Source organism: Takifugu rubripes, chromosome 17 (genome assembly GCF_901000725.2).
Source record: "Takifugu rubripes chromosome 17, fTakRub1.2, whole genome shotgun sequence".
NCBI lineage: Eukaryota > Metazoa > Chordata > Actinopteri > Tetraodontiformes > Tetraodontidae > Takifugu > Takifugu rubripes.
The window spans coordinates 146687-170202 of record NC_042301.1 but is presented as its reverse complement, the minus strand read 5'-3'; the positions used below and the strand labels follow the sequence as shown (position 1 = coordinate 170202).

Below are 23516 nucleotides of genomic sequence, written 5' to 3'. Positions count from 1 at the left end.
CAGAAAAGTTGACTCAAAGAATGAAAGTCAAATAAGGTAGTATTGTGTATTAGAATTAATAATGTAGCTATAATTTAAATAGAGCAACATAGGAGAGCTCTGGGAACTGGAATTTTAGCTCTTCTATAAAGGTTATAAAGGTTGACTATATTTTACATCTATACGTTTCAGGGATGAGAAGCAATGACAGGGCTGTTTCCGAATCTGCTCACTATTTTCCGTGAATGTGGTGACGTTATCAGCCAGTTGGATATTTGCCATCTAAGATGCTTCAGCTTCACCAAATCTGCTATTTATCATTTAAGAACAATCTTTTCTAATTTAATGTTAATAAAGAGCTTTCCTGCTGCTGACCAGTAGCTACTCTGCTGTAGTGAAAGCTGTGGGAACATAGCTGCACTATCACTGTGTATCACTTATGAATTATATTAAGATTAGATCACATCGTATCCATTGTTGAGTTCATTTTTATTTCAAGGTAAAATGCAAAGCTTTAACTCTACATGATAATTCCAGCTTTCCATTGTTTAATTATCATTGTACAAGTTGGATAAGGGACCCTGTCATGTACATCCAGAAGCTGCAACAAGTAGAGAAACGGCTGCCAGGATCCCGAGGAGAGTCCGTAAATACGAGCACACAATCGTACCCGGATCGACGAGACCATTCTGCTGCTCAGCCATGAATGCTTCAGTGGAAACATCTCTCCCTACCGGCCTGTCGAGCTGAGGCTTGTAGAGAGCCTGAACTCTGCCATTGGACTGCTGAAACGATATCGCTGCGTGTTTCTAAAGCTTCATTATGCCTTTAACATGTAGCACTTTAAGATCACCAGATGAAAGGTACATTACCAATCAATTGTCTTATTATTTATTATTATATATGAGTATCACTCAATCACTAATGTGAAAACATTCATGTTTTCAGAGTGGCTGGTAAACTGGATGCTTTTTCTATTCTTTTTTGTTTCTTTTTTAAAGGGGATTTAATCCAAAGCTTTTGAATTAAATTGGTCATCATTCATTGGTTTGGCTCTACCACAACTGTAACCAGGTCTTTCCAAAGGAGTTAGTTTCCCTTTCCTCCTATCAAACTGTGGTAGATCAACTTCATTAAGGAATCAGCTCCATCTTCCTTCTTCATCAAACTGTCAAAGACATTGAACAGCTCAGGGCCCATTTCATTCACCACAGAGGAGAGATCTCTGTCCTGGGTGTCCTGGGACGGAGCCTCCTCTGGGCAGAGAGCTGCAGGGAAGAGAGGTGGAACCATTCAGCCTGCTTCCTCTGGACATCAGAACATCTTGTCTCTAGTTAAAGCTCAGCTCTAACAGTTGAAGGTTCTACACCAGTGCACGATACCTTTCTGTGGGTCCAGCACAGCCGGAGGAGGTAAGTTCAGACACTGGACCTGTTTGTTGTATTCGTAAATCTCAGCAGCGCTGATGTTGTTTCTCCTGCCTGAGAGATGCAACAAAATGGTGCAGAAGAAGCAACAAGATGAAGCAGTCAAGACAGCCATCTTTAGGATCAGAGTTTCCCCTTTATCACAGAAATGCCTAAAGGAAACGACTGGAATGTGACTGAGCTAGAACACCATTCACCCACCACCTTTCAGCCGCTTTGAACCGTTTAGACAAATAATCGATGCGGATTATGTGAGTGGTTTCCAGTTTATTTCAGATGAATGTAATTTCTAGATGTTCCTTCACATTTTATAAAACTCTAGAATGCAACTAATTGGACTGTCGCTTCAAGTGAATAAATAGAAACATTATTATTATTATCCCATTATGGTAACGTTGTACCAAACCTCAACTTGCAGCTGTTTTCTTGGACTCACTTATTGTTGCATTAGTTACTTAACAAAGCTAAATCCAAGTGTTGGTGTTCTCCATGATGTGGTCTTACTCAGCAGCTGCAGAGCCCTGTAGGAGTTTCGTTCCCTGTGGTATTTTGAGTGGATGACAAGGCAGTCAGGGCAGCTGGTTTTCAGCAGGACCTCCGACACTTTTAAAGGTTTCACTGGGGGGGCACACATGGCAAAAGCTGTGAAAGGTACTGTTGTAATACAAGATGCAAAGTCCAGAACTGTTGATGTCAATATGTTTGTCGCCGGGTCAAGAGTGCCGCTCACCCATGGACAGCGTGCTGTTAGTCAGGGTCATGTTGTACTGGAGGGTGAAGCACTGGCCCAGACTTTAGCATCGCGAATGAGAGTAAAACACGATAAATGTGAAAACGTTCCCCGACACTTGCAAGTGGCTTTTACAGACCGTCCCAGGCGTGCGTTACCTTTTCAGAGCCTGGAAAAAGAGGATGCTATCGCTTTCATTGGCAGCTGTAAGTTTCACCCAGCTGCTGTCCACGAACATCCTTGTCATCACGTTGGACACAGGGATGTCTGTGCTCTCTGCTATGGAGATCCACCTGCCCAGGACCTGAAGGAGACAGCGTCCCCCTCAGTGCCCTCAGCCTCGCGACGCCACCTTCGGGGAAATGTGAGGAAAAATACAAACGTGTCTCACCTCGTCTCGCTCTTGTATCTCAAGCTGCTCGGTCAGACGTGCACAGTCGTGCACTGGAGCCGCACGTGCAGCGGCCAGCAGGCTGAGCACAGCCACATAGAGAAGCCGCATTGCTGCTGGTTGCCAGGACAACTTAAATCTGTGTTTCTCTGCTGCAGTGCACCCCAACGCTGAATGTGTTCCACCACAGTGTCACATCTACCGTAAGTGTGGCGGAACATCCCAGAGAGAGAGAGAGAGAGGGAGAGAGGGAGGGAGAGAGAGGAGGGGGGGATAAGAGAGAGAGAGAGAGGAGGGGGGGACAAGAGAGAGAGAGGGACAGTGGGGGGGGACAAGAGAGAGAGAGAGAGAGAGGAGGGGGGACAAGAGAGAGAGAGAGACAGTGGGGGGGGACAAGAGAGAGAGAGGGAGAGGAGAGGAGACAAGAGAGAGAGAGAGACAGTGGGGGGGACAAGAGAGAGAGAGAGAGAGGAGGGGGGACAAGAGAGAGAGAGAGGGAGAGGAGGGGGGACAAGAGAGAGAGAGAGACAGTGGGGGGGGGGACAAGAGAGAGAGAGAGAGAGGAGGGGGGACAAGAGAGAGAGAGAGACAGTGGGGGGGGGACAAGAGAGAGAGAGGGAGAGGAGAGGAGACAAGAGAGAGAGAGAGACAGTGGGGGGGGACGAGAGAGAGAGAGAGAGAGGAGGGGGGACAAGAGAGAGAGAGAGGGAGAGGAGGGGGGACAAGAGAGAAAGAGAGAGTGGAGGGGGGGACAAGAGAGAGAGAGAGACAGTGGGGGGGACAAGAGAGAGAGAGGGAGAGGAGAGGAGACAAGAGAGAGAGAGAGAGAGGAGGGGGGACAAGAGAGAGAGAGAGACAGTGGGGGGGACAAGAGAGAGAGAGGGAGAGGAGAGGAGACAAGAGAGAGAGAGAGACAGTGGGGGGGACAAGAGAGAGAGAGAGAGAGGAGGGGGGACAAGAGAGAGAGAGAGGGAGAGGAGGGGGGACAAGAGAGAAAGAGAGAGTGGAGGGGGGGACAAGAGAGAGAGAGAGACAGTGGGGGGGGGGGGGGGGGCAGGAGGGGGGGGGGGGGGGCTTGTATTTACATATGTGTTGCAATCCTGCTGGAAAGATAATTTAAGATAAACAGTGACGTCCAAAACCCACCAACTTTTGACTCTTTGTGCTCATTCTTACTGAGATGAGTGTGTGTTGCTCAGACACACACACACACACACACACACACACACACACACACACACACAGAGTGTGTCAGGTGGGTGGGTGGCGAGGGTCATCAGGAATGTGTAAAACTAACAAAATGCTCCGTGATGATTCCATTTTTAATCAAAAAGATCACGATCACTATTTTCTGCTGTATTGATCCTCCTACAAAACTGAGTACAAACGTGTCTCAAACGTCTTCATCGTTCAGTTCACAAGGGCGTCAAAGAGCGCGTCCAGAAGTCTCGCCACGTGATGCCCCATCTTGGCCTCAAATATGGAGTTCAGGGCGCTGAGCCCCTCCGAGGGGGGGACGTCCTCCGGGCAGAGGTCTGTGCACACGTATCAGGGACACATCAGCAAACGTGCGCACGGCACCGTGCCACCTTCAGCCTCCGGCTCCTCTCCTCTCACCGGATTTTGCGTCCACCATTATTGGCGAAGGCATCCCGAGACACTCGGCTTTTCCTTTGAGGTCGTCCATCGCAGCGTCCGAGACGTTCCTTCTCCTGCCTGTAATTCCAGAGGTCAGAGGTTGGAATCTCACGTCCAGCGAGAGACAGAGCAGCTGCAGACGTGGACGCGTCCTACTGAAGAGCAGAAGGCTGCTGAAGGTGTCTCCTCCAGACGCCACGTCCTCAGAAACCAGCAGGCAGTCGGAGCAGTCGGTCGGGAGGTAAACCTCTTTAAGGTAGAAAGGTTCCTCTGCAAGCAAGCAAGCAAACAAGCAAGCAAACAAACAAGCAAACAAACAAACAACCAAGCAAACAAACAAACAAACAAGCAAACAAACAAACAAACAAACAAGCAAACAAACAAACAAGCAAACAAGCAAAAGCAAGCGTTTACGTGCACGTCTGTGCCCAGAGACCAATAATGCCGCTCACCCACCAATCAGCATTGAGCTGTTCTCAAACTTCACGTCGTAGATTAAACTGGAACATTTTCCAGATCTGTTGAGGAAAAACGGAGAAGATCCCTCCATCATCCCTCCATCCACCCATCATCCCTCCATCATCCCTCCCTCCCTCCACCATCCCTCCATCCCTCCATCATCCATCCATCCCTCCATCATCCCTCCATCCACCCATCATCCATCCATCCCTCCATCATCCCTCCATCCACCCATCATCCCTCCATCATCCCTCCATCCCTCCATCATCCATCCATCCCTCCATCATCCCTCCATCCACCCATCATCCCTCCATCATCCCTCCATCATCCATCATCCCTCCATCATCCCTCCATCCACCCATCATCCCTCCATCATCCCTCCCTCCATCATCCCTCCCTCCCTCATCCCTCCATCATCCCTCCCCTCCATCATCCCTCCACCATCCATCCATCCCTCCATCATCCCTCCACCATCCCTCCCTCCATCATCCACCATCCCTCCACCATCCATCCATCCCTCCCTCCATCATCCCTCCACCATCCCTCCATCATCCATCCCTCCCTCCATCATCCCTCCATCCCTCCATCATCCCTCCATCATCCCTCCCTCCATCATCCCTCCATCATCCCTCCACCATCCATCCCTCCCTCCATCATCCCTCCATCATCCCTCCCTCCATCCCTTTTACACCACTATTCTCTGACAGAGTTGGGAAAAGTTGCCAGAAACATTCAAACATAAAATAAAGTTAAAACACCACTTGTACAGTAAACATTAATAAAATAATAAATTAAATTCTGCACAACAACAACTGAGTGATAAATTCTGATTTGAAGACCAAATTCTGTTTGTCAGTGAAAGGATTCTGGGTCACCATGGCGACGATTGTGTGACTGTACATTCTCTGAGTCTGTAAGATCCTGAGGACGTTGCTCTGGCTGGTTGCAGTGATGTTCAGCCACACGCTGCTCATCAAATAGGCGAGGGAGCGGCTTCCGGGAATGTCTGAGCTTCCCCCGATGTACAACCACTTCCCCAACATCTGGAGCGCACGGACAGCCAAAGATGCACGGGTGAAACGTAACATCAGCACTGTGTTCCCTTTAATGATCAATGTTGTGTTGGTCCATGAGCCCTGATTCCATACTGCTGCCTGATTCCATACCGCCGCTGCCTGATTCCATACTGCTGCTGCTTCCATACTGCTGCCTGATTCCATACTGCTGCCTGATTCCATACTGCCGCTGCCTGATTCCATACTGCTGCCTGATTCCATACTGCTGCCTGATTCCATACTGCTGCCTGATTCCATACTGCCGCTGCCTGATTCCATACTGCCGCTGCCTGATTCCATACTGCCGCTGCCTGATTCCATACTGCCGCTGCCTGATTCCATACCGCCGCTGCCTGATTCCATACCGCCGCTGCCTGATTCCATACCGCCGCTCCCTGATTCCATACCGCCGCTGCCTGATTCCATACCGCCGCTGCCTGATTCCATACCGCCGCTGCCTGATTCCATACCGCCGCTCCCTGATTCCATACTGCCGCTGCCTGATTCCATACTGCCGCTGCCTGATTCCATACCGCCGCTGCCTGATTCCATACTGCCGCTGCCTGATTCCATACTGCTGCCTGATTCCATACCGCTGCCTGATTCCATACTGCTACTCCCTGATTCCATACTGCCGCTGCCTGATTCCATTCTGCTACTCCCTGATTCCATACTGCTGCCTGATTCCATACTGCCGCTGCCTGATTCCATACTGCTGCCTGATTCCATACTGCTGCCTGATTCCATACTGCTGCCTGATTCCATACTGCTGCCTGATTCCATACTGCTGCCTGATTCCATACTGCTGCCTGATTCCATACCGCCGCTGCCTGATTCCATACTGCTGCTGCTTCCATACTGCTGCCTGATTCCATACTGCTGCCTGATTCCATACTGCCGCTGCCTGATTCCATACTGCTGCCTGATTCCATACTGCTGCCTGATTCCATACCGCCGCTGCCTGATTCCATACTGCTGCTGCTTCCATACTGCTGCCTGATTCCATACTGCCGCTGCCTGATTCCATACTGCCGCTGCCTGATTCCATACTGCCGCTCCCTGATTCCATACTGCCGCTGCCTGATTCCATACCGCCGCTGCCTGATTCCATACCGCCGCTGCCTGATTCCATACCGCCGCTGCCTGATTCCATACCGCCGCTGCCTGATTCCATACTGCTGCTCCCTGATTCCATACTGCCGCTGCCTGATTCCATACTGCCGCTGCCTGATTCCATACCGCTGCTGCCTGATTCCATACTGCTGCCTGATTCCATACTGCTACTCCCTGATTCCATACTGCCACTCCCTGATTCCATACTGCCGCTGCCTGATTCCATACTGCCGCTGCCTGATTCCATACCGCTGCTGCCTGATTCCATACTGCCGCTGCCTGATTCCATACTGCTGCCTGATTCCATACCGCTGCCTGATTCCATACTGCTACTCCCTGATTCCATACTGCCGCTGCCTGATTCCATTCTGCTACTCCCTGATTCCATACTGCCGCTGCCTGATTCCATACTGCTGCCTGATTCCATACTGCTGCCTGATTCCATGCTGCTGCCTGATTCCATACTGCTGCCTGATTCCATACTGCTGCCTGATTCCATACTGCTGCCTGATTCCATGCTGCTGCCTGATTCCATGCTGCTGCCTGATTCCATGCTGCTGCCTGATTCCATGCTGCTGCTGCCTGTACTCACGTCTTCATCGCTGATCGTTATGGGCGTCAGCTGGTGCTCGCAGCCGTCCGGAGCAGCACTGGTGACCAGGGGCACAAGGGTCAGCAACAGGAAAGCGACGCGCCTCATGGTCCGACTTGGTGTCCTGCGCTTTAACGTGAGCGGCTGCTTGGTCTTTTAGCGTAGCTTCCTCTGGCGTTGTGTCATAATCACTCGAGAGATTCCAACAGGGAGGGGAGGGGGGGGTTAGACTTTGGCCTGCCTGTGGAATTGATCCCTTGTTTTCATTTATCCCTCTTCACGGTGGAGGCCTGTTTTGGAGGTTTTGCCCACTGATCTGATGATTCAGGAAGGAAGGAGCAGCTTTGATTAGCGCTGCTAGAGCTAAAGATGGTGGAGGCAGATCTAGAACTTTAGTGAAGATGCAACAGGAATCTATATATCTACCTATCTATATAGATATATATATCTATATAGATATATATATCTATATATCTGATCTGATCTATATAGATATATAGATATAACTACCAACGATGCATAAAAGACAAATCAAAGCAAACCTGCCTAGCTAGTGAATCAGATGCTAGTATGCTAAACAAATACGCTGAAGTTCAGGTGACAGCAAAAGGTTCAGAAATTTCAAAGCAAATATTTATTTAGAGTTAATTTTTCACAACAGAGATAAAAGCACCTCTGGTCTAGAAGGACCCGTCTGAAACCACGACGGCGTTCACCTCACCCTCGTGGTCGTTTCTTTTACAGCACGTTTGACGCCAAGCTTCACATTTCCAGGATTTTCCTCAAAACACTTGTAAAATAACACAAATGGGAAACCGGAGCATCACTTCAGATTCTCCAATCTCCTATAAAGAGGCTTAAACTCAAATAAAAACTTCAAACGTGGATAAAAGGCTTTTCTTAAGATGCTTTAAAACACTTCGACGACTTATTGGACAAACGGGGCTGAAGGTGACGTGAACGCTCAAGTCCAGCTGGTCCTAATGAGCTCGTTAACGGAGCGGGAACAGAAGCTCTGCCAAAAATAAGATGTCCGAGGAAAACTCAGGTTGAAGGTCAGCGAGAGGTGTGTGGTGAAGATCGATCATGGCTATGGATCAGACCCCAGATCAGATCTGATCAGACCCCAGATCAGATCTGATCTGACCCCAGATCAGATCAGATCAGACCCCAGGTCAGATCTGACCTGACCCCAGATCAGATCTGATCAGACCCCAGATCAGATCAGACCAGACCCCAGATCAGATCAGACCAGACCCCAGATCAGATCTGACCTGACCCGACCCCAGATCAGATCTGACCTGACCCCAGATCAGATCAGACCAGACCCCAGATTAGATCAGATCAGACCAGATCAGACCCCAGGTCAGATCTGACCCCAGACCAGATCAGACCCCAGACCAGATCTGACCTGACCCGACCCCAGGTCAGATCTGACCTGACCCAAGATCTGATCACACCCCAGGTCAGATCCCAGATCAGATCTGACCTGACCCGACCCCAGATCAGATCTGACCTGACCCAAGATCTGATCAGACCCCAGGTCAGATCCCAGGTCAGATCTGATCAGACCCCAGGTCAGATCCAATCAGACCCCAGGTCAGATCCGATCAGACCCCAGATCAGATCCAATCAGACCCCAGGTCAGATCCGATCAGACCCCAGATCAGACCCCAGGTCAGATCCCAGATCAGATCCAATCAGACCCCAGATCAGATCCAATCAGACCCCAGGTCAGATCCGATCAGACCCCAGATCAGATCTGACCTGACCCGACCCCAGATCAGACCTGACCTGACCTGGGATCTGATCTGACCTGGGATCTGATCAGACCCCAGATCAGATCTGATCAGACCCCAGGTCAGAGCCCAGATCAGATCTGATCAGACCCCAGATCAGATCCGATCAGACCCCAGGTCAGACCCCAGATCAGATCCGATCTGACCCCAGATCAGATCCGATCAGACCCCAGGTCAGATCCAATCAGACCCCAGATCAGATCAGATCAGACCAGATCAGACCCCAGATCCGATCAGACCCCAGATCAGATCTGATCAGACCCCAGGTCAGAGCCCAGATCAGATCCGATCAGACCCCAGGTCAGATCTGACCTGACCCCAGGTCAGACCCCAGATCAGACCCCAGGTCAGATCCGATCAGACCCCCAGATCAGATCTGACCTGGTCAGAGCCCAGGTCAGAGCCCAGGTCAAATCTGATCAGACCCCAGGTCAGACCCCAGGTCAGATCCGATCAGACCCCAGGTCAGACCCCAGGTCAGATCCGATCAGACCCCAGATCAGATCCGATCAGACCCCAGGTCAGACCCCAGGTCAGATCTGATCAGACCCCAGGTCAGAGCCCAGGTCAGATCTGATCAGACCCCAGGTCAGAGCCCAGGTCAGATCTGATCAGACCCCAGGTCAGATCTGATCAGACCCCAGGTCAGATCTGATCAGACCCCCAGGTCAGATCTGACCAGACCCCAGGTCAGACCCCAGATCAGATCCGATCTGACCCCAGATCAGATCCGATCAGACCCCAGGTCAGACCCCAGATCAGATCCGATCTGACCCCAGATCAGATCCGATCAGACCCCAGGTCAGACCCCAGGTCAGATCTGATCAGACCCCAGGTCAGAGCCCAGGTCAGATCTGATCAGACCCCAGGTCAGATCTGATCAGACCCCAGGTCAGACCCCAGATCAGATCCGATCTGACCCCAGGTCAGACCCCAGGTCAGATCCGATCAGACCCCAGGTCAGAGCCCAGGTCAGATCTGATCAGACCCCAGGTCAGACCCCAGGTCAGATCTGATCAGACCCCAGGTCAGACCCCAGGTCAGATCTGATCAGACCCCCAGGTCAGATCTGACCAGACCCCAGGTCAGATCCGATCAGACCCCAGGTCAGACCCCAGATCAGATCCGATCTGACCCCAGATCAGATCCGATCAGACCCCAGGTCAGACCCCAGGTCAGATCTGATCAGACCCCAGGTCAGAGCCCAGGTCAGATCTGATCAGACCCCAGGTCAGATCTGATCAGACCCCAGGTCAGACCCCAGGTCAGATCCGATCTGACCCCAGGTCAGATCCGATCAGACCCCAGGTCAGACCCCAGGTCAGACCCCAGATCAGATCCGATCTGACCCCAGATCAGATCCGATCAGACCCCAGGTCAGACCCCAGGTCAGATCTGATCAGACCCCAGGTCAGAGCCCAGGTCAGATCTGATCAGACCCCAGGTCAGATCTGATCAGACCCCCAGATCAGATCTGACCTGACCCCAGGTCAGAGCCCAGGTCAGATCTGATCAGACCCCAGGTCAGATCTGATCAGACCCCAGGTCAGACCCCAGGTCAGATCCGATCTGACCCCAGGTCAGATCCGATCAGACCCCAGGTCAGACCCCAGGTCAGATCTGATCAGACCCCAGGTCAGATCCGATCAGACCCCAGGTCAGACCCCAGGTCAGACCCCAGATCAGATCCGATCTGACCCCAGATCAGATCCGATCAGACCCCAGGTCAGACCCCAGGTCAGATCTGATCAGACCCCAGGTCAGAGCCCAGGTCAGATCTGATCAGACCCCAGGTCAGATCCGATCAGACCCCAGGTCAGACCCCAGGTCAGATCCAATCAGACCCCAGGTCAGACCCCCATCCGATCTGATCTGGGTCCAGATCCATAGATCAGACCTGACCCCAGGTCAGATCCGGGGGTCTGATCGGATCTAATCTGGGGTCTGATCGGATCTGACCTGGGGTCAGATCGGATCTGATCTGGGGTCAGATCGGATCTGATCTGGGGTCTGACCTGGGGTCTGATCCGATCAGACCCCAGATCAGATCTGACCTGCCCCCAGATCCGATCAGACCCCCGGATCAGACCCCAGGTCAGATCAGATCAGACCCCAGGTGCTCGCAGCCGTCCGGAGCAGCACTGGTGACCAGGGGCACAAGGGTCAGCAACAGGAAAGCGACGCGCCTCATGGTCCGACTTGGTGTCCTGCGCTTTAACGTGAGCGGCTGCTTGGTCTTTTAGCGTAGCTTCCTCTGGCGTAGCTTCCTCTGGCGTTGTGTCATAATCACTCGAGAGATTCCAACAGGGAGGGGAGGGGGGGGTGAAGATCGATCATGGCTATGGATCAGACCCCAGATCAGATCTGATCAGACCCCAGGTCAGATCAGACCCCAGGTCAGATCTGACCTGACCCCAGATCCGATCAGACCCCAGGTCAGACCCCAGGTCAGATCTGATCAGACCCCAGATCAGATCCGATCAGACCCCAGATCAGATCAGACCCCAGATCAGATCTGACCTGACCCCAGATCCGATCAGACCCCAGATCAGATCTGACCTGACCCCAGATCCGATCAGACCCCAGGTCAGATCCGATCAGATCAGATCAGACCCCAGATCAGATCAGACCCCAGGTCAGATCAGACCCCAGGTCAGATCCGATCAGACCCCAGGTCAGATCAGACCCCAGGTCAGATCTGACCTGACCCCTGATCCGATCAGACCCCAGATCAGATCTTACCTGACCCCAGATCAGACCCCAGATCAGATCAGACCCCAGGTCAGATCTGACCCCAGATCAGATCAGATCTGACCCCAGATCAGGTAAGACATGACCCCAGATCAGATCCGATCAGACCCCAGGTCAGATCCGACCCCAGGTCAGATCCGATCAGACCCCAGATCAGATCTGACCTGACCCCAGATCAGATCCGATCAGACCCCAGGTCAGATCCGACCCCAGGTCAGATCCGATCAGACCCCAGATCAGATCAGATCAGACCCCAGATCAGATCTGACCCCAGATCAGATCTGACCCCAGATCAGATCTGACCCCAGATCAGATCTTACCTGACCCCAGATCCCAGACCCCAGATCAGATCAGATCAGACCCCAGGTCAGATCAGACCCCAGGTCAGATCTGACCTGACCCCAGATCAGATCCGATCAGACCCCAGGTCAGACCCCAGATCAGATCAGATCTGACCCCAGATCAGATCTTACCTGACCCCAGATCAGATCTGACCTGACCCCAGATCAGATCCGATCAGACCCCAGATCTGACCCCAGATCAGATCAGATCTGACCCCAGATCAGATAAGACCTGACCCCAGATCAGATAAGACCTGACCCCAGATCAGATCAGATCTGACCCCAGATCAGATAAGACCTGACCCCAGATAAGATCTGACCCCAGATCAGATAAGACCTGACCCCAGATCAGATCTGACCCCAGATCAGATCCGATCAGACCCCAGGTCAGACCCCAGGTCAGATCTGATCAGACCCCAGGTCAGAGCCCAGGTCAGATCTGATCAGACCCCAGGTCAGATAAGACCTGACCCCAGATCAGATCTGACCCCAGATCAGATCTGACCCCAGATCAGATCAGACCCCAGGTCAGATCTTACCTGACCCCAGATCAGATAAGACCTGACCCCAGATCAGATCAGATCCCAGATCAGATCAGACCCCAGGTCAGATCTTACCTGACCCCAGATCAGATCTGATCTGACCCCAGATCAGATCAGATCCGACCCCAGATCAGATCCGACCCCAGGTCAGATCCGATCAGACCCCAGATCAGATCAGATCAGACCCCAGATCAGATCTGACCCCAGATCAGATCTTACCTGACCCCAGATCAGATCTGACCTGACCCCAGATCAGATCAGATCAGACCCCAGATCAGATCAGACCCCAGGTCAGATCTGACCTGACCCCAGATCAGATCAGATCAGACCCCAGGTCAGACCCCAGATCAGATCTGACCTGACCCCAGATCAGATCTGACCCCAGATCAGATCTGACCCCAGATCAGATCAGATCAGACCCCAGGTCAGATCAGACCCCAGGTCAGATCTTAACTGACCCCAGATCAGATCTGACCTGACCCCAGATCAGATCTTACCTGACCCCAGATCAGATCTTACCTGACCCCAGATCCCAGACCCCAGATCAGATCTTACCTGACCCCAGATCAGATAAGACCTGACCCCAGATCAGATCTGACCCCAGATCAGATAAGACCTGACCCCAGATCAGATCTGACCCCAGATCAGATAAGACCTGACCCCAGATCCCAGACCCCAGGTCAGATCAGACCCCAGGTCAGATCAGACCCCAGGTCAGATCAGATCTGACCCCAGATCAGATAAGACCTGACCCCAGATCAGATCTGACCCCAGATCAGATCAGATCTGACCCCAGATCAGATAAGACCTGACCCCAGATAAGATCTGACCCCAGATCAGATAAGACCTGACCCCAGATCAGATCTGACCCCAGATCAGATCTGATCTGACCCCAGATCAGATCAGATCCGACCCCAGATCAGATCCGATCAGACCCCAGATCAGATCCGATCAGACCCCAGATCAGATCTGACCTGACCCCAGATCAGATCTGACCCCAGATCCGATCTGAGGACAACCAAATGGATCCACCTGTCAGCAGAACCACGAGCAGTGATCAACTATTACAGGAAAGAGGTGGATCACAGATCTGCTGCAGCCGATGAGGTATCGCATCCCTGCTCGATTACTCTTGCACATGCACGCGCACGTGCACTATAAGCCTGTGTCAACGTGCATGCACATTCATGCTGCCCAACTCTTATTCCTTACAGACAAACTTTGTGCTCAGACAAAAACGCCATTTTATAAAACAACCACATGGAAAATTTCTTATCAAAAATGATTTTTTTAATTCAACTTTAACTGAAACTCACTATGGAGAACAAGATCAAAGGAACAACAAAGGACAGAAAGAGACTTGATAATTGGGGAGACAGCGTGAAGTCACCAAAAGGGAAGTTTGATCACAGGAAGACGGGAGGACTGGGATTAATATCCTGTCTGGTGGGAATACAACATCCCTCCATTGCACTTCCCATTCCCACCGGTCGGAACGATCGTGGACACGGATGAGACCTGACGGCCAGGATCAACTTCCACAGAGGGGACAGCAGAGACAGGCCGGAGGGGAGGAGGCGGGGTCACTACTCCATGGCGTCCTGGTTCTCCTGCTCTGCACTGGCGTCCTCGCTGGCCTCTTTGCCCTCCTTGCTCCTCTTGCTCTTCTTGTGTTTGTGCCTCCGGTGGCTGTCGCCCTCCTCGCTGTCATGTCGCCTCCTGCTGCTGCTGCTGATGGAAGCGGAGAAAAACGCCATTTCAGAGACAGATTAGAGCAAAGGTACCAGGCCACAGGGGAGGGCGGGATAAGGAAAGGCCTCGGCCACAGCAGAGTCACACGTCACAGCGCCGTCTTCCTTCCTGCTGAGGCCCTTGTCCCACCTGAGGAGGCTTTGTGTCGTCTCCTCACCTGCGAGAGGACTTGTGCCGCCCCTCCTCTTTGTCTCGGTGCCGCCTCTCTCTGTGTCTTTCCTCCTTCTCGCGGCTGGATCGGTCACGATGGCGTTCCCCGTAGGCGCGCTCCTGGTACTCGCGATAGCGATACCGTTCTTCATCACTGCGTGGGCAGAAAAGCAGAAGAATAGGTTCAATATAGAAATTATTAGGACGCTCCGGCAACGCCGCTCGTTAAAAACCAACTTTGGACATATATGAGCCGCAGGTGTGTCCCCCAGGGGCGCAGACAGGAAGTGGACATTAACTGCTCGAGGGCGGGAGGCGTCCGCGCCATGACGGCGTTTCCTCAGAAATCTGAGACGCCACGACGGTCCACACGACGGTCATCGTTTGGGCTTCCAGCCGGATCAGCGCGGTGGCGTCGCCACGTGTGCTCAGAGAAGCTTCTCAGGCCGTCGGCCTTTTTGTCCAACGCCTCACTGACGCCAAACTCACGTGTCGCAGCCGTTTCCTCCCGTTACAGCCAGAATTCCCTCCTTCATACTCCAGGATGAGGGTGTGTGAGACGTGTATGAGGCACCAGCTCAGGGATCTAAATGAGTGTGTGACTGGCCCACTGCGACCGGGTCTGTGATTGTATTGGCCTGTCAGACCTGCGAGGCTGCTCTCACCTGGTGTAGCTCATAGCTGACGGACTGTGCTCCCTCTCTCTCTCACGCTCATGTGTCCTCTCCCTGGGTCTCTCTCTCTCTTTGTCTCTCTTGTCTTCTCGACGGGAATAGTAGTCCCAGGATTTAGAGTTGTCCATCATATGAGGCCAAGGAGGAGGCACACCTCCAGTCATGGGCGGAGGGTAAGCACCTGTCCAAGGTTAGCCGTCCGTCAGTCAGAGACCACATCAAACACGTTTTTGAGCTAAAACCCTAAAGCAGAAAACCCACCTTGAGGAAATGTGTAGGAAGGGACAGAGCGACCGTCGTAGCCTCCAGCGTGGCCACTGCTGAAGGAAGCACATGTGTTTCATGCTAATCAGAGGGGTTCACAGCGCACCGATAACCACTGATACAGAAGTCAATTAAAGGGGCTTTCTGCTCAGCAGATGAAAGAAACACAGCAAAAACAGAGGATTTTTTAGTGCAGATGCTTCAAAATATAACGTGTAAAGGTCTTCTGGAGCGCTTCAGCCTGTTTTGTGCTCATATTCTTAATGAGCTGTGGAGAACAGAGCAGCAGCAGCAACGCTCCTTTGAAAACTCTAATGCAAATAAACCTCCCAGTTTTATGAAATACTATATTACACTTCATTCTGCATCATCTACCATTTGGTTAGTTCAAACGGGATCAACAACAGTGTAAGAAGATATTTGTCATTATTTAAAACGAGAGCTATGATCCTGTGCGTGTGTTGATGCTACCTGTCCATGGTGGGGATGATGGCAGGAGGAGGACCGGTGGGTGGAGGAGGAAATCCAGGAGGAGGCACAGTTATAGGCAGCCCTACAACCAAAGAAGACAAACTAAACGCCCTGAAAACACCCCCAGGCTCTAGAATCAGCTGCAGTGCAACTTACTGGGTGGGGGGATGAGTGGGGGTGCAGCACTGACGCTGGGAGGTGGAGGGAGGAACGGAGGTGGGGGGATGTTTGGAGGAAGGGGTCCAGGAGGGAAGAAGGAGGGGATCTTTGCTGCAGGCGCCTCAGCATCGGACTGCTCAGCAATCACCTGCGAGGAGTAAAGAGAATGACGTCCTAATGAGGGGCCAGGCGGGGGGGGACCCCCCCCATCGCCTCGTTTAACGTGGCTGCAGCTTCTCGCACCTGGATATTGTTGCCGTCTAGATTGTGTCTCCGGCGACCTTCCACGCGGCTGATGGTGGCCGTCTGCCCACCTATCACATCTATAGTGCCGCTCGACTTCCTGTGGGGAAAAAGATACAAACATGAGCGGAATTACAGAGATGTTTCAACAATGTGGTGTGTGACACCTGGCAACTGCTAACAGAGGAGGCATTTACCAGGTGTGTGTCATTAACTATGTCTCTGTGGTCATTGGTCATGGACAAGATAAACACCAGGCCTGGAGATAAGTTCCCAGTGGGGCCTGTTTAACTATATGCAGGGAGGCCATGACCACTTACGTATAATACGACATGTCTTGGACAGGTGTGCCATTCCACTGAGGGGGAGGAATCCTACCATTTTGAAACAAAGGAGAGGGGTAAAGGAGGTGAGAGCAACACACAAACACATACAACCAACGAGAGCAGGAAGATCCTGGCTCCCACCAGAGCGCCGCTCTTGCTAGCCAGGCTGAGGACGACATCAAAGTTGTAATTAGCCCTTTTAAAGACCGACGTCAACATACGTGTGTGTGTATGTGTGTGTGTGAACAGTAGCCAAAAGGTCTAATGGAGATCAAATGGGGTCATGAGGACAAAGAGCAGCAGAGGAGAGAGGGTGATAGAACATGCAGAGATGTTTATGCAGCTATTATGGGTGTGCTGACATCTGAGCCAAGCAGATATTTTCACCAGTTCTAAAAATCACATAGCTTCTTTTTAATGTAAACAACAAAAGCCCAGCTTGTATCATTCCTTGTGGAGATGGAGCGACGGGTTCCTACGGCATCACAGCACGGAGAGCAGGCTGCAGGGGAAGATTACCTGGTGACCTGAGTGACTGCAGACTTGTACTGGCTAACTGGAGATGCAAAGTCTGGCTTTGAGGTGAGAACAGGCACACTGGAAACGTCCTTCTCATTGCCCGTTCTGCCTTGCTGGACCTTGGAGGAAGCAAAAAGATGACTATGTAATGTATATGTAATGTATCGTGGTGTCAGCAGGGCTCTAACCGCCGCCCCGCTGGAGCGGTGATGTGATTCATTTATGGGTTTTGGTGGGAAAGCTCTCCTGCACTTTAATACTCGTTAGTTAACGAGCCGTTAGATGCCCTGCCTAAAGTCCAGGATCATGAAATCTCACAGTGATCTTGCTGGCCACCGAGCCGACTGAAGACACCTCCAGGCCCATGCGCAGCCTCTTCTGCTTCTCACAATAAGCTTTCCAGGTGTCCTCGTTAAAGCCGTAGTTAAAGTAATCTGAGAGATCCGCTCCTGTGAAGACACCCCAACACCCACATGTGAGCCAAACAAAGTGGGGGGGCGGGAATATAAAATATATACATATATATTTATGAAATGTGGCCCCAGGCCTCTCTAAAGCACATGAACCTGGACTGTCCACAACGGCTGATCCCAAATATGTTTTGGGACACGTGAAAATCCCAAAAGGGAAAAACAAGCAAGTAAACAAACCGCCTCCCAAAAAGCGTTTGAGGGCGGCAGTGATACGTGCGCCCAACCAGGGAGGTGCTGAGAGAAGGTTCGTGGGACACCAACGTACCTGGCTTCCTCCAGGGCTTCTCTTCAAAAGACTCCATGTCCACATCCACCACAGGAACTCCATTAATGTTTCCTGGGGCGTCCAGATCGATCCCCTTCAGCTTGGTGGCTGGGACATAAAAGGCAGAAGAGTCATGTGATTCATTCAGCTCATCAGTTCCTCCATCCTCTAATGGGCCTCAGCAATCATCAGATTTGATATTTACAGTGCAGATGGAGTTACTGGGAAGAAACGTTTCCTTTTAAAAACGGCTCTTTTGTAAATGGATCTGCTCAGAACTGAGCTGGGGGGGGGGGTTCCTTTGCTCTCTTTCAATTATCAGTCAGGATCTTTTCATGTTTGCTACAATGTGAAGAGCAGGTTCGGGTCGGGCAGTCATCAGAAGATGACCACAATGATAAAACCACAGCGCTATGCTTGGTGAAGGTAAACAGCAATTCTAGTGGAAATGAAAAATACATCTAAAATGGACCAGAATTGGGGCGGCACACACCTTGTCCATATGGTCTGGAGCCCGTGGACTTTATATTGAGGTTGACTGGTGGAGCTCCATAAGCCCTGGAACACACAACCCTTCAGGTCAGAACATAACCGAACCCTTCAGAGCACCACCGAGGGAGCCATGAGCAAGGCACCGAAGCCCCAAATGCTGCGATGTGGCCCTGTGATGAAGCAGAGGCGTACCCTGCCCCTATGCAGCTGGGACAGGCTGGGACAGGCTCCAGGAACAAAGGGGAAAAGCAAACGTCCCCTGGAGCAGATGAACCACAATGATAGTGTGACATTAAGAAACAAACCCCAAAGAACAGCCAAACCCCCCCAGGGAGGCACTCGAGCTCCTGTTGTATATGGAGGCAGCAAGAACAGTTTTATGAGTCAGGAAATAGCTTATGCTGAACCCACCGAGTACACCAGGACTGCTAAAATGACACGGGATCAAACCTACGTATACTGGGGTGCCCCCGTCTTTATGTCCCCGATCGTAACACGGACGTCGTCGTCGTCGTCGTCGCTCTCGCTGTCACTGTCGCCATCGCCGTCTTCCCCTGCAACATCCACGGCAGCCTAAACACAGGCAGGAGAATTCAGACAGGGAAGTCGCAGCCACATGTCGATGCCCACGTGCTTGCACATCACCTACCTCAGCGACCACGCCGTTCCCTGTGGTGTGTGGAGCTTCCTCTTCGGCTGAAGCATCAGCAGGAGCACTGAAGGGGGAGGAGCAGCGCTTTAATGATGCTGAGATCAGGTGAGCCAGTCTCTTTGTGAAGAAGAGGATCCATTCTAAACATGTCTAAACATCACAATAAGATGCCCAGTGTAGTTGTGTGGGGCAGACTTGAAAAGAAATGACAGATTACTAGAACAGAACACGTTTGTCTGCCAAGATGTTACGATTCAACACCAATTATGTTACTTACTTTTGACTCTTTCTATTGTTAGAACGAGACTTGCATGCATGTGTTACTTTCTGTACCTGACTGCAGCATTCAGTTTGGCCTCTTCATCCTCCTCTTTGCTCTCAGACTCATCTAACAATGAATTTGACAGAAGTTTAAAATGCTATTAAACATCTAAACTCCTTCAATATCAAGGCTGAAGTCAGCCTGGGAACTAGCAAAACCCAATTCAAGTGTAGCAGCAGGACCGAGGAAAGAAGAGGTTAATTCAAAAATGAAAGTTTTACTGCAAAGAAATCCCAGCACAGTAGCAGCATTAGCACAATCCTTCATGGGGAGGCTACAGGATAATTACGATACAAGGACGTAATCGGCTTCTGCAAGTATGTTGTGATTTAAGTGTTTAGAAAATGTTTTACGGGTAATGCGCGACGAAACTGTTGAAAATAGTAACACCGTTGTAGTTATTATCCTTGAATAGACACTTTTACAAAGGCCACTCGGGCTAGCACTGTTAGCTTAGCATCAAGCGCTACGCTGTCAGAGGTTCATTACTCGGATCTATAGAGTCGTGAACCATCTCCTGCAGGCCTCTGCAGACTACAGTAAATCCCTAGTTGCGGAGCCAGGAAGGCATCTTTTTACCTCCATACAGCCATTCCTCCTCTTCATCACCGCCGCTGGCATCGGTGGTGGCTGTTTTGTCCGCTTCCTCCGCAGACATGTTCGGCTAAAGGCGCTTCAACACGCTCCCACCCCAACAAAACGACGTGCGGCAAAGTGGCCAAGAAGACAAACACGCAGATAAACGTGTTCTTTTATCGGCTAAATCTTCCTGTTGTCTAAATATACTTAATCGCTTTCAAAGATTCATGCCGAACCTGCTACTCGACGTTAACCCGGAAATGATTGTTGACGTCCCGCTAACTTGAAAGTCCTATAGCCTGGACCACAGCGCCCCCTGGCGCTCGGGGTGCGGTACAGCTTAATCACGTCATTGTCCTGCTCGTATAACGAACATGAACAAGGAAGCAATGACTTCACCGACAAAGAATGACTTTTACTTAACAGTAAAAGGGAAGAGGGTTTGAACAGCAGTCATTTCAAGTTAAATTTCAAATTAAATAAACACAAACTCAACAAATGGCCTAAACAGTTTTAACATATTTGGTACACCTTGATAGTAAAAGGTTGGCTTCCGTTTCAGTGAGTAGGAATCGGAAGAGGTACAACCTCTTCAAGAACCTTTACCTTTGAACAACTATGACCCGGAGCAATGAAGACCTATACAGACATCTCCTGGACACCCTGCTAGAGGATGTCGGCTCATAGGGAGCCTGGACATTCGAGGCTGGGAAAACAAGCAGTAAAATCAATCCTAAAACTTGCTGGTAAGTGAAGCAGCAGGGATGGCTGTGATGTGGCCTCCTCCCGTAGTGCCAGATAAAAGCCTGGAAGCAGCACTTTCTGTTGAGGTTGATCACTGATGCCAGAGTAACGTTGTGCCCTCAGACGTTTGTCTTCTGCTCCAATTCTAGTCAGCAGTTCCTGTCCTGGTGCGTCTGATGTCAGGGAGTAATGGTGAGCTCTGGGGGGGGGGGGGGGGGGGGGGCAGAACAATCCTTGGTGCTGTGGACTGACCACAAGAAGCTCATCTACATTACGTTGGGGAAGAGGTCAAATGTTTGGTGGCTGACTCTGGGCAAGAGTAACAGGGTTAATGATCCACTTGGCCTCCGCTCTTACTGCTCTCCATTATTTAACCTCGTCTTTTACAATGTTATTTCATTTATCCTTATATTTCCTTAACTGCGATCTATATTCTCTCTGTGTGCTTAAAACACTGTTTGTGTTAATCGCTTGTATATTACTGAGATGGGAAGATTCTTGTGAGCAGTTTTGTTGGTTTGGTTTTATCAATTACACTAATTCTGTCTGTGTGTGTTTGTGAGAAACCGTGGTCTGTTTTAACAGAAATAAAGTGACGAATGAGCCGCTGGGGACTGTGCCGGAGCGAGATGGTCCATCAGACGTGGGTCCAGGCGCTACAAAACCTTCTGTGAAAGTCCATCAGTGGTTCCGAATGGCTGCGGTTCGTCACGAGCCTCCAGCCAGAGCGCTCTTCCCTGCTCTGCCACTATCGGCTCCACGCACGTGCGTGTGGATCCACAAACACAATCAATGTCACCTTGATAATATTCACTAAAAGGAAGGAAGCAACTGTTTGGTCTTCTAATGATCTCAGGGGTCCTTCTCTAACCCTCTGGGTTGGGTATGGTGGTGTATCTGGTAATGTTAGCTCTGTCCACAAGGGGGCGCCACAGGACCCTGTGGAAATTGGGAAAAGCGCTTTTGGAGCCTGGAACTGGTTCCAGAATTCTTTTACTGCAGGAGCTCGTGTCCTGAACTGATCTGGAGAGAAGAGTCTATGAGATGTCAGTGTTTTAAGGGTAGATGAGTGCTTTGACCTCCAGGAAGGACCACGGCCCACCTCCCCGCCCCTACAACTCTTTCCTCTACAGACGTTCTGACAGAAGTCCCATTATGTCCTCATCCACATTTACAATCGTTAGTGAGCCGACTAATGATTGTTTTTGTGGTTTTGTTGGCAAAAGAAGTTGCTCTTTTGCAAAGAGGTTGGTTAATGCGTTAATGAACCAGACAAGTGGAAGCCACTTTGGTCTGTGTTTCCCAGCTCTCGTGTTCCTGCCTCCACGTTTGAACCCCCCCCCCCCACACACACACACACACACTCCTGAGGTGGACGTCCACCGGAGCAGAACCTGACAGGGCGTATTTCTGTCTTCATCAATGTTCAAATATACGTTAGAATCACAGAAGAGATGAAAAGAACATGAGAAGGGAAGAAACTAGTTTGGCTGCAAAAGGCTTGAGTTTGCTCCTCTGATGAGGGTATTGATCGGTGAAAGGTTATCGACGACCTTCCTGTCTCCCGTATCTAAACGCATCCTCATCATATTCTGTGATATTCTGTGTTTCCTTGTGCTCCTCTGGAAGCTCCTCGTGTCTCTCCACCCTCTTCCAGCACGCTGATGTTCATTTCCTCCTCACCCTCTGTTTAATCCCGTTTGCCTCCGTCTCCTGTGAGCCCCCCCCCCCCCCCCCCCCCCCCCCCCCATCATCCATCTCTCCTTACAGAGGATTAGAGCGGTTCCACCCGCGTCAATGCTAATCGGGTTTATCCAGACATCACTGGACTGTCAGTAATTATGCTGATATGAGCTCCCTCACACGTCTTTAATCCACATGTGCAGATCCAACATATGCTGGTCGTCAACGGCAACTGCTCTGCTTCTGCAGGACAAAGCTCCATCTGTTGGGACGGCTGCCTGTTGTTGTGTCTCCAGCCTTCCACCATCAACACGATTACTCTAGTTTGTTCCTCCTAATGTGAAAATAATTGTTTTAGCTTGTTTACTGCAAAGCAACAGTGCAGAGCGGCTCTTGCTCAGTGGAGGCCTCCAGCAGGACTTCAGGACTCGACTGAACCCTGACCCTGACCCTGACCCTGACCCTGGCCCCGGCCCCGGCCCCGACCCCGACCCCGACCCCGACCCCAACCCAGACCCTGACCCTGACCCTGACCCTGACCCTGACCCTGACCCCGACCCCGACCCCAACCCAGACCCTGACCCTGACCCTAACCCTAACCCCAACCCCAACCCTAACCCTAACCCTAACCCTAACCCCGACCCCAACCCCAACCCCAACCCCAACCCTAACCCTGACCCTGACCCTGACCCTGACCCCGACCCGACCCCGACCCCGACCCTGCCTTCCTCTAAAGGTCACACATCAGAGACAAATGTCCCTACTGAAGAAGGTGCTTGTTTTGATCGGTCTGGATTTCCTGGCTCCTTTTTTGGTCTAACTGAATTTTCTATCTTACTTTCACCATCTCTAAATATACGTTTGACCTGTTTTATAACAGGAGCAAAATCCTCCGGAAGCATTAAGAAATGTTGTGTTCGATTATTGCGTC

The 23516-nt window shown here is 51.1% G+C and overlaps 3 protein-coding genes and 1 long non-coding RNA gene across 9 annotated transcripts; 1 reads left to right on the top strand and 3 right to left on the bottom strand.

Moving 5' to 3' along the window:
* Positions 1–449: 449 nt before the first annotated feature.
* On the bottom strand, positions 450–2671 carry LOC105419212 (uncharacterized). The gene is made up of 6 exons (XM_011620622.2): positions 2528–2671; positions 2295–2440; positions 2137–2198; positions 1911–2024; positions 1362–1460; positions 450–1247 (listed from the first exon to the last, which is right to left on the bottom strand). The coding sequence occupies exons 1-6, from the start codon at positions 2636–2638 to the stop codon at positions 1069–1071; spliced, it is 711 nt and encodes a 236-aa protein (XP_011618924.1). The 5' UTR covers positions 2639–2671; the 3' UTR covers positions 450–1068.
* Positions 2587–7579, bottom strand: LOC115253187 (uncharacterized). Of its 2 annotated transcripts, XM_029850330.1 has the most exons (7): positions 7385–7579; positions 5525–5667; positions 4622–4683; positions 4322–4435; positions 4145–4243; positions 3916–4062; positions 2587–2725 (listed from the first exon to the last, which is right to left on the bottom strand). In XM_029850330.1, the coding sequence occupies exons 1-6, from the start codon at positions 7490–7492 to the stop codon at positions 3938–3940; spliced, it is 651 nt and encodes a 216-aa protein (XP_029706190.1). In that variant the 5' UTR covers positions 7493–7579; the 3' UTR covers positions 2587–2725; positions 3916–3937. The 2 variants fall into 2 exon arrangements, with proteins under 2 accessions (XP_029706190.1, XP_029706189.1); XM_029850329.1 differs by lacking the exon at positions 2587–2725 and having other exon boundaries at positions 3832–4062; positions 7385–7578.
* Positions 7580–14121: 6542 nt separating this feature from the next.
* fip1l1b (FIP1 like 1b (S. cerevisiae)) lies at positions 14122–20421 on the bottom strand. Of its 5 annotated transcripts, none has more exons than XM_029850269.1 (16): positions 20159–20421; positions 19591–19645; positions 19255–19321; positions 19060–19178; positions 18607–18671; positions 18114–18221; positions 17694–17824; positions 17376–17494; positions 16851–16904; positions 16531–16630; positions 16285–16435; positions 16129–16210; positions 15655–15713; positions 15385–15574; positions 14727–14873; positions 14122–14548 (listed from the first exon to the last, which is right to left on the bottom strand). In XM_029850269.1, exons 1-16 carry the CDS (start codon positions 20235–20237, stop codon positions 14404–14406), a joined length of 1671 nt encoding a protein of 556 aa, XP_029706129.1. In that variant the 5' UTR covers positions 20238–20421; the 3' UTR covers positions 14122–14403. The 5 variants fall into 5 exon arrangements, with proteins under 5 accessions (XP_029706129.1, XP_011615811.1, XP_029706130.1 ...); XM_011617509.2 differs by having other exon boundaries at positions 14122–14545; XM_029850270.1 differs by having other exon boundaries at positions 15655–15710.
* Positions 20422–20580: 159 nt separating this feature from the next.
* LOC115253198 (uncharacterized) lies at positions 20581–21716 on the top strand. Its single transcript, XR_003891479.1, has 3 exons — positions 20581–20904; positions 21052–21094; positions 21488–21716. It is a non-coding gene; the product is annotated as an uncharacterized lncRNA (long non-coding RNA).
* Positions 21717–23516: the final 1800 nt, after the last annotated feature.

Coding starts and splice junctions, on each gene's coding strand:
- LOC115253187 (XM_029850330.1), bottom strand. CDS start 7,492: ATGAGGCGCGTCGCTTTCCTGTTGCTGACCCTTGTGCCCCTGGTCACC. Junction 4,684..5,524: donor ATCTTACAGACTCAGAGAAT/GTACAGTCACAC, acceptor TTTCCTCAACAG/ATCTGGAAAATGTTCCAGTT. Junction 4,436..4,621: donor GAACAGCTCAATGCTGATTG/GTGGGTGAGCGG, acceptor GCTTGCTTGCAG/AGGAACCTTTCTACCTTAAA.
- fip1l1b (XM_029850269.1), bottom strand. CDS start 20,237: ATGTCTGCGGAGGAAGCGGACAAAACAGCCACCACCGATGCCAGCGGC. Junction 17,495..17,693: donor CGGTGGCCAGCAAGATCACT/GTGAGATTTCAT, acceptor GCTTCCTCCAAG/GTCCAGCAAGGCAGAACGGG. Junction 16,436..16,530: donor TAGACGGCAACAATATCCAG/GTGCGAGAAGCT, acceptor TACTCCTCGCAG/GTGATTGCTGAGCAGTCCGA.
- LOC105419212 (XM_011620622.2), bottom strand. CDS start 2,638: ATGCGGCTTCTCTATGTGGCTGTGCTCAGCCTGCTGGCCGCTGCACGT. Junction 2,025..2,136: donor TAACAGCACGCTGTCCATGG/GTGAGCGGCACT, acceptor GTGCCCCCCCAG/TGAAACCTTTAAAAGTGTCG. Junction 1,461..1,910: donor CAGGGCTCTGCAGCTGCTGA/GTAAGACCACAT, acceptor TGCATCTCTCAG/GCAGGAGAAACAACATCAGC.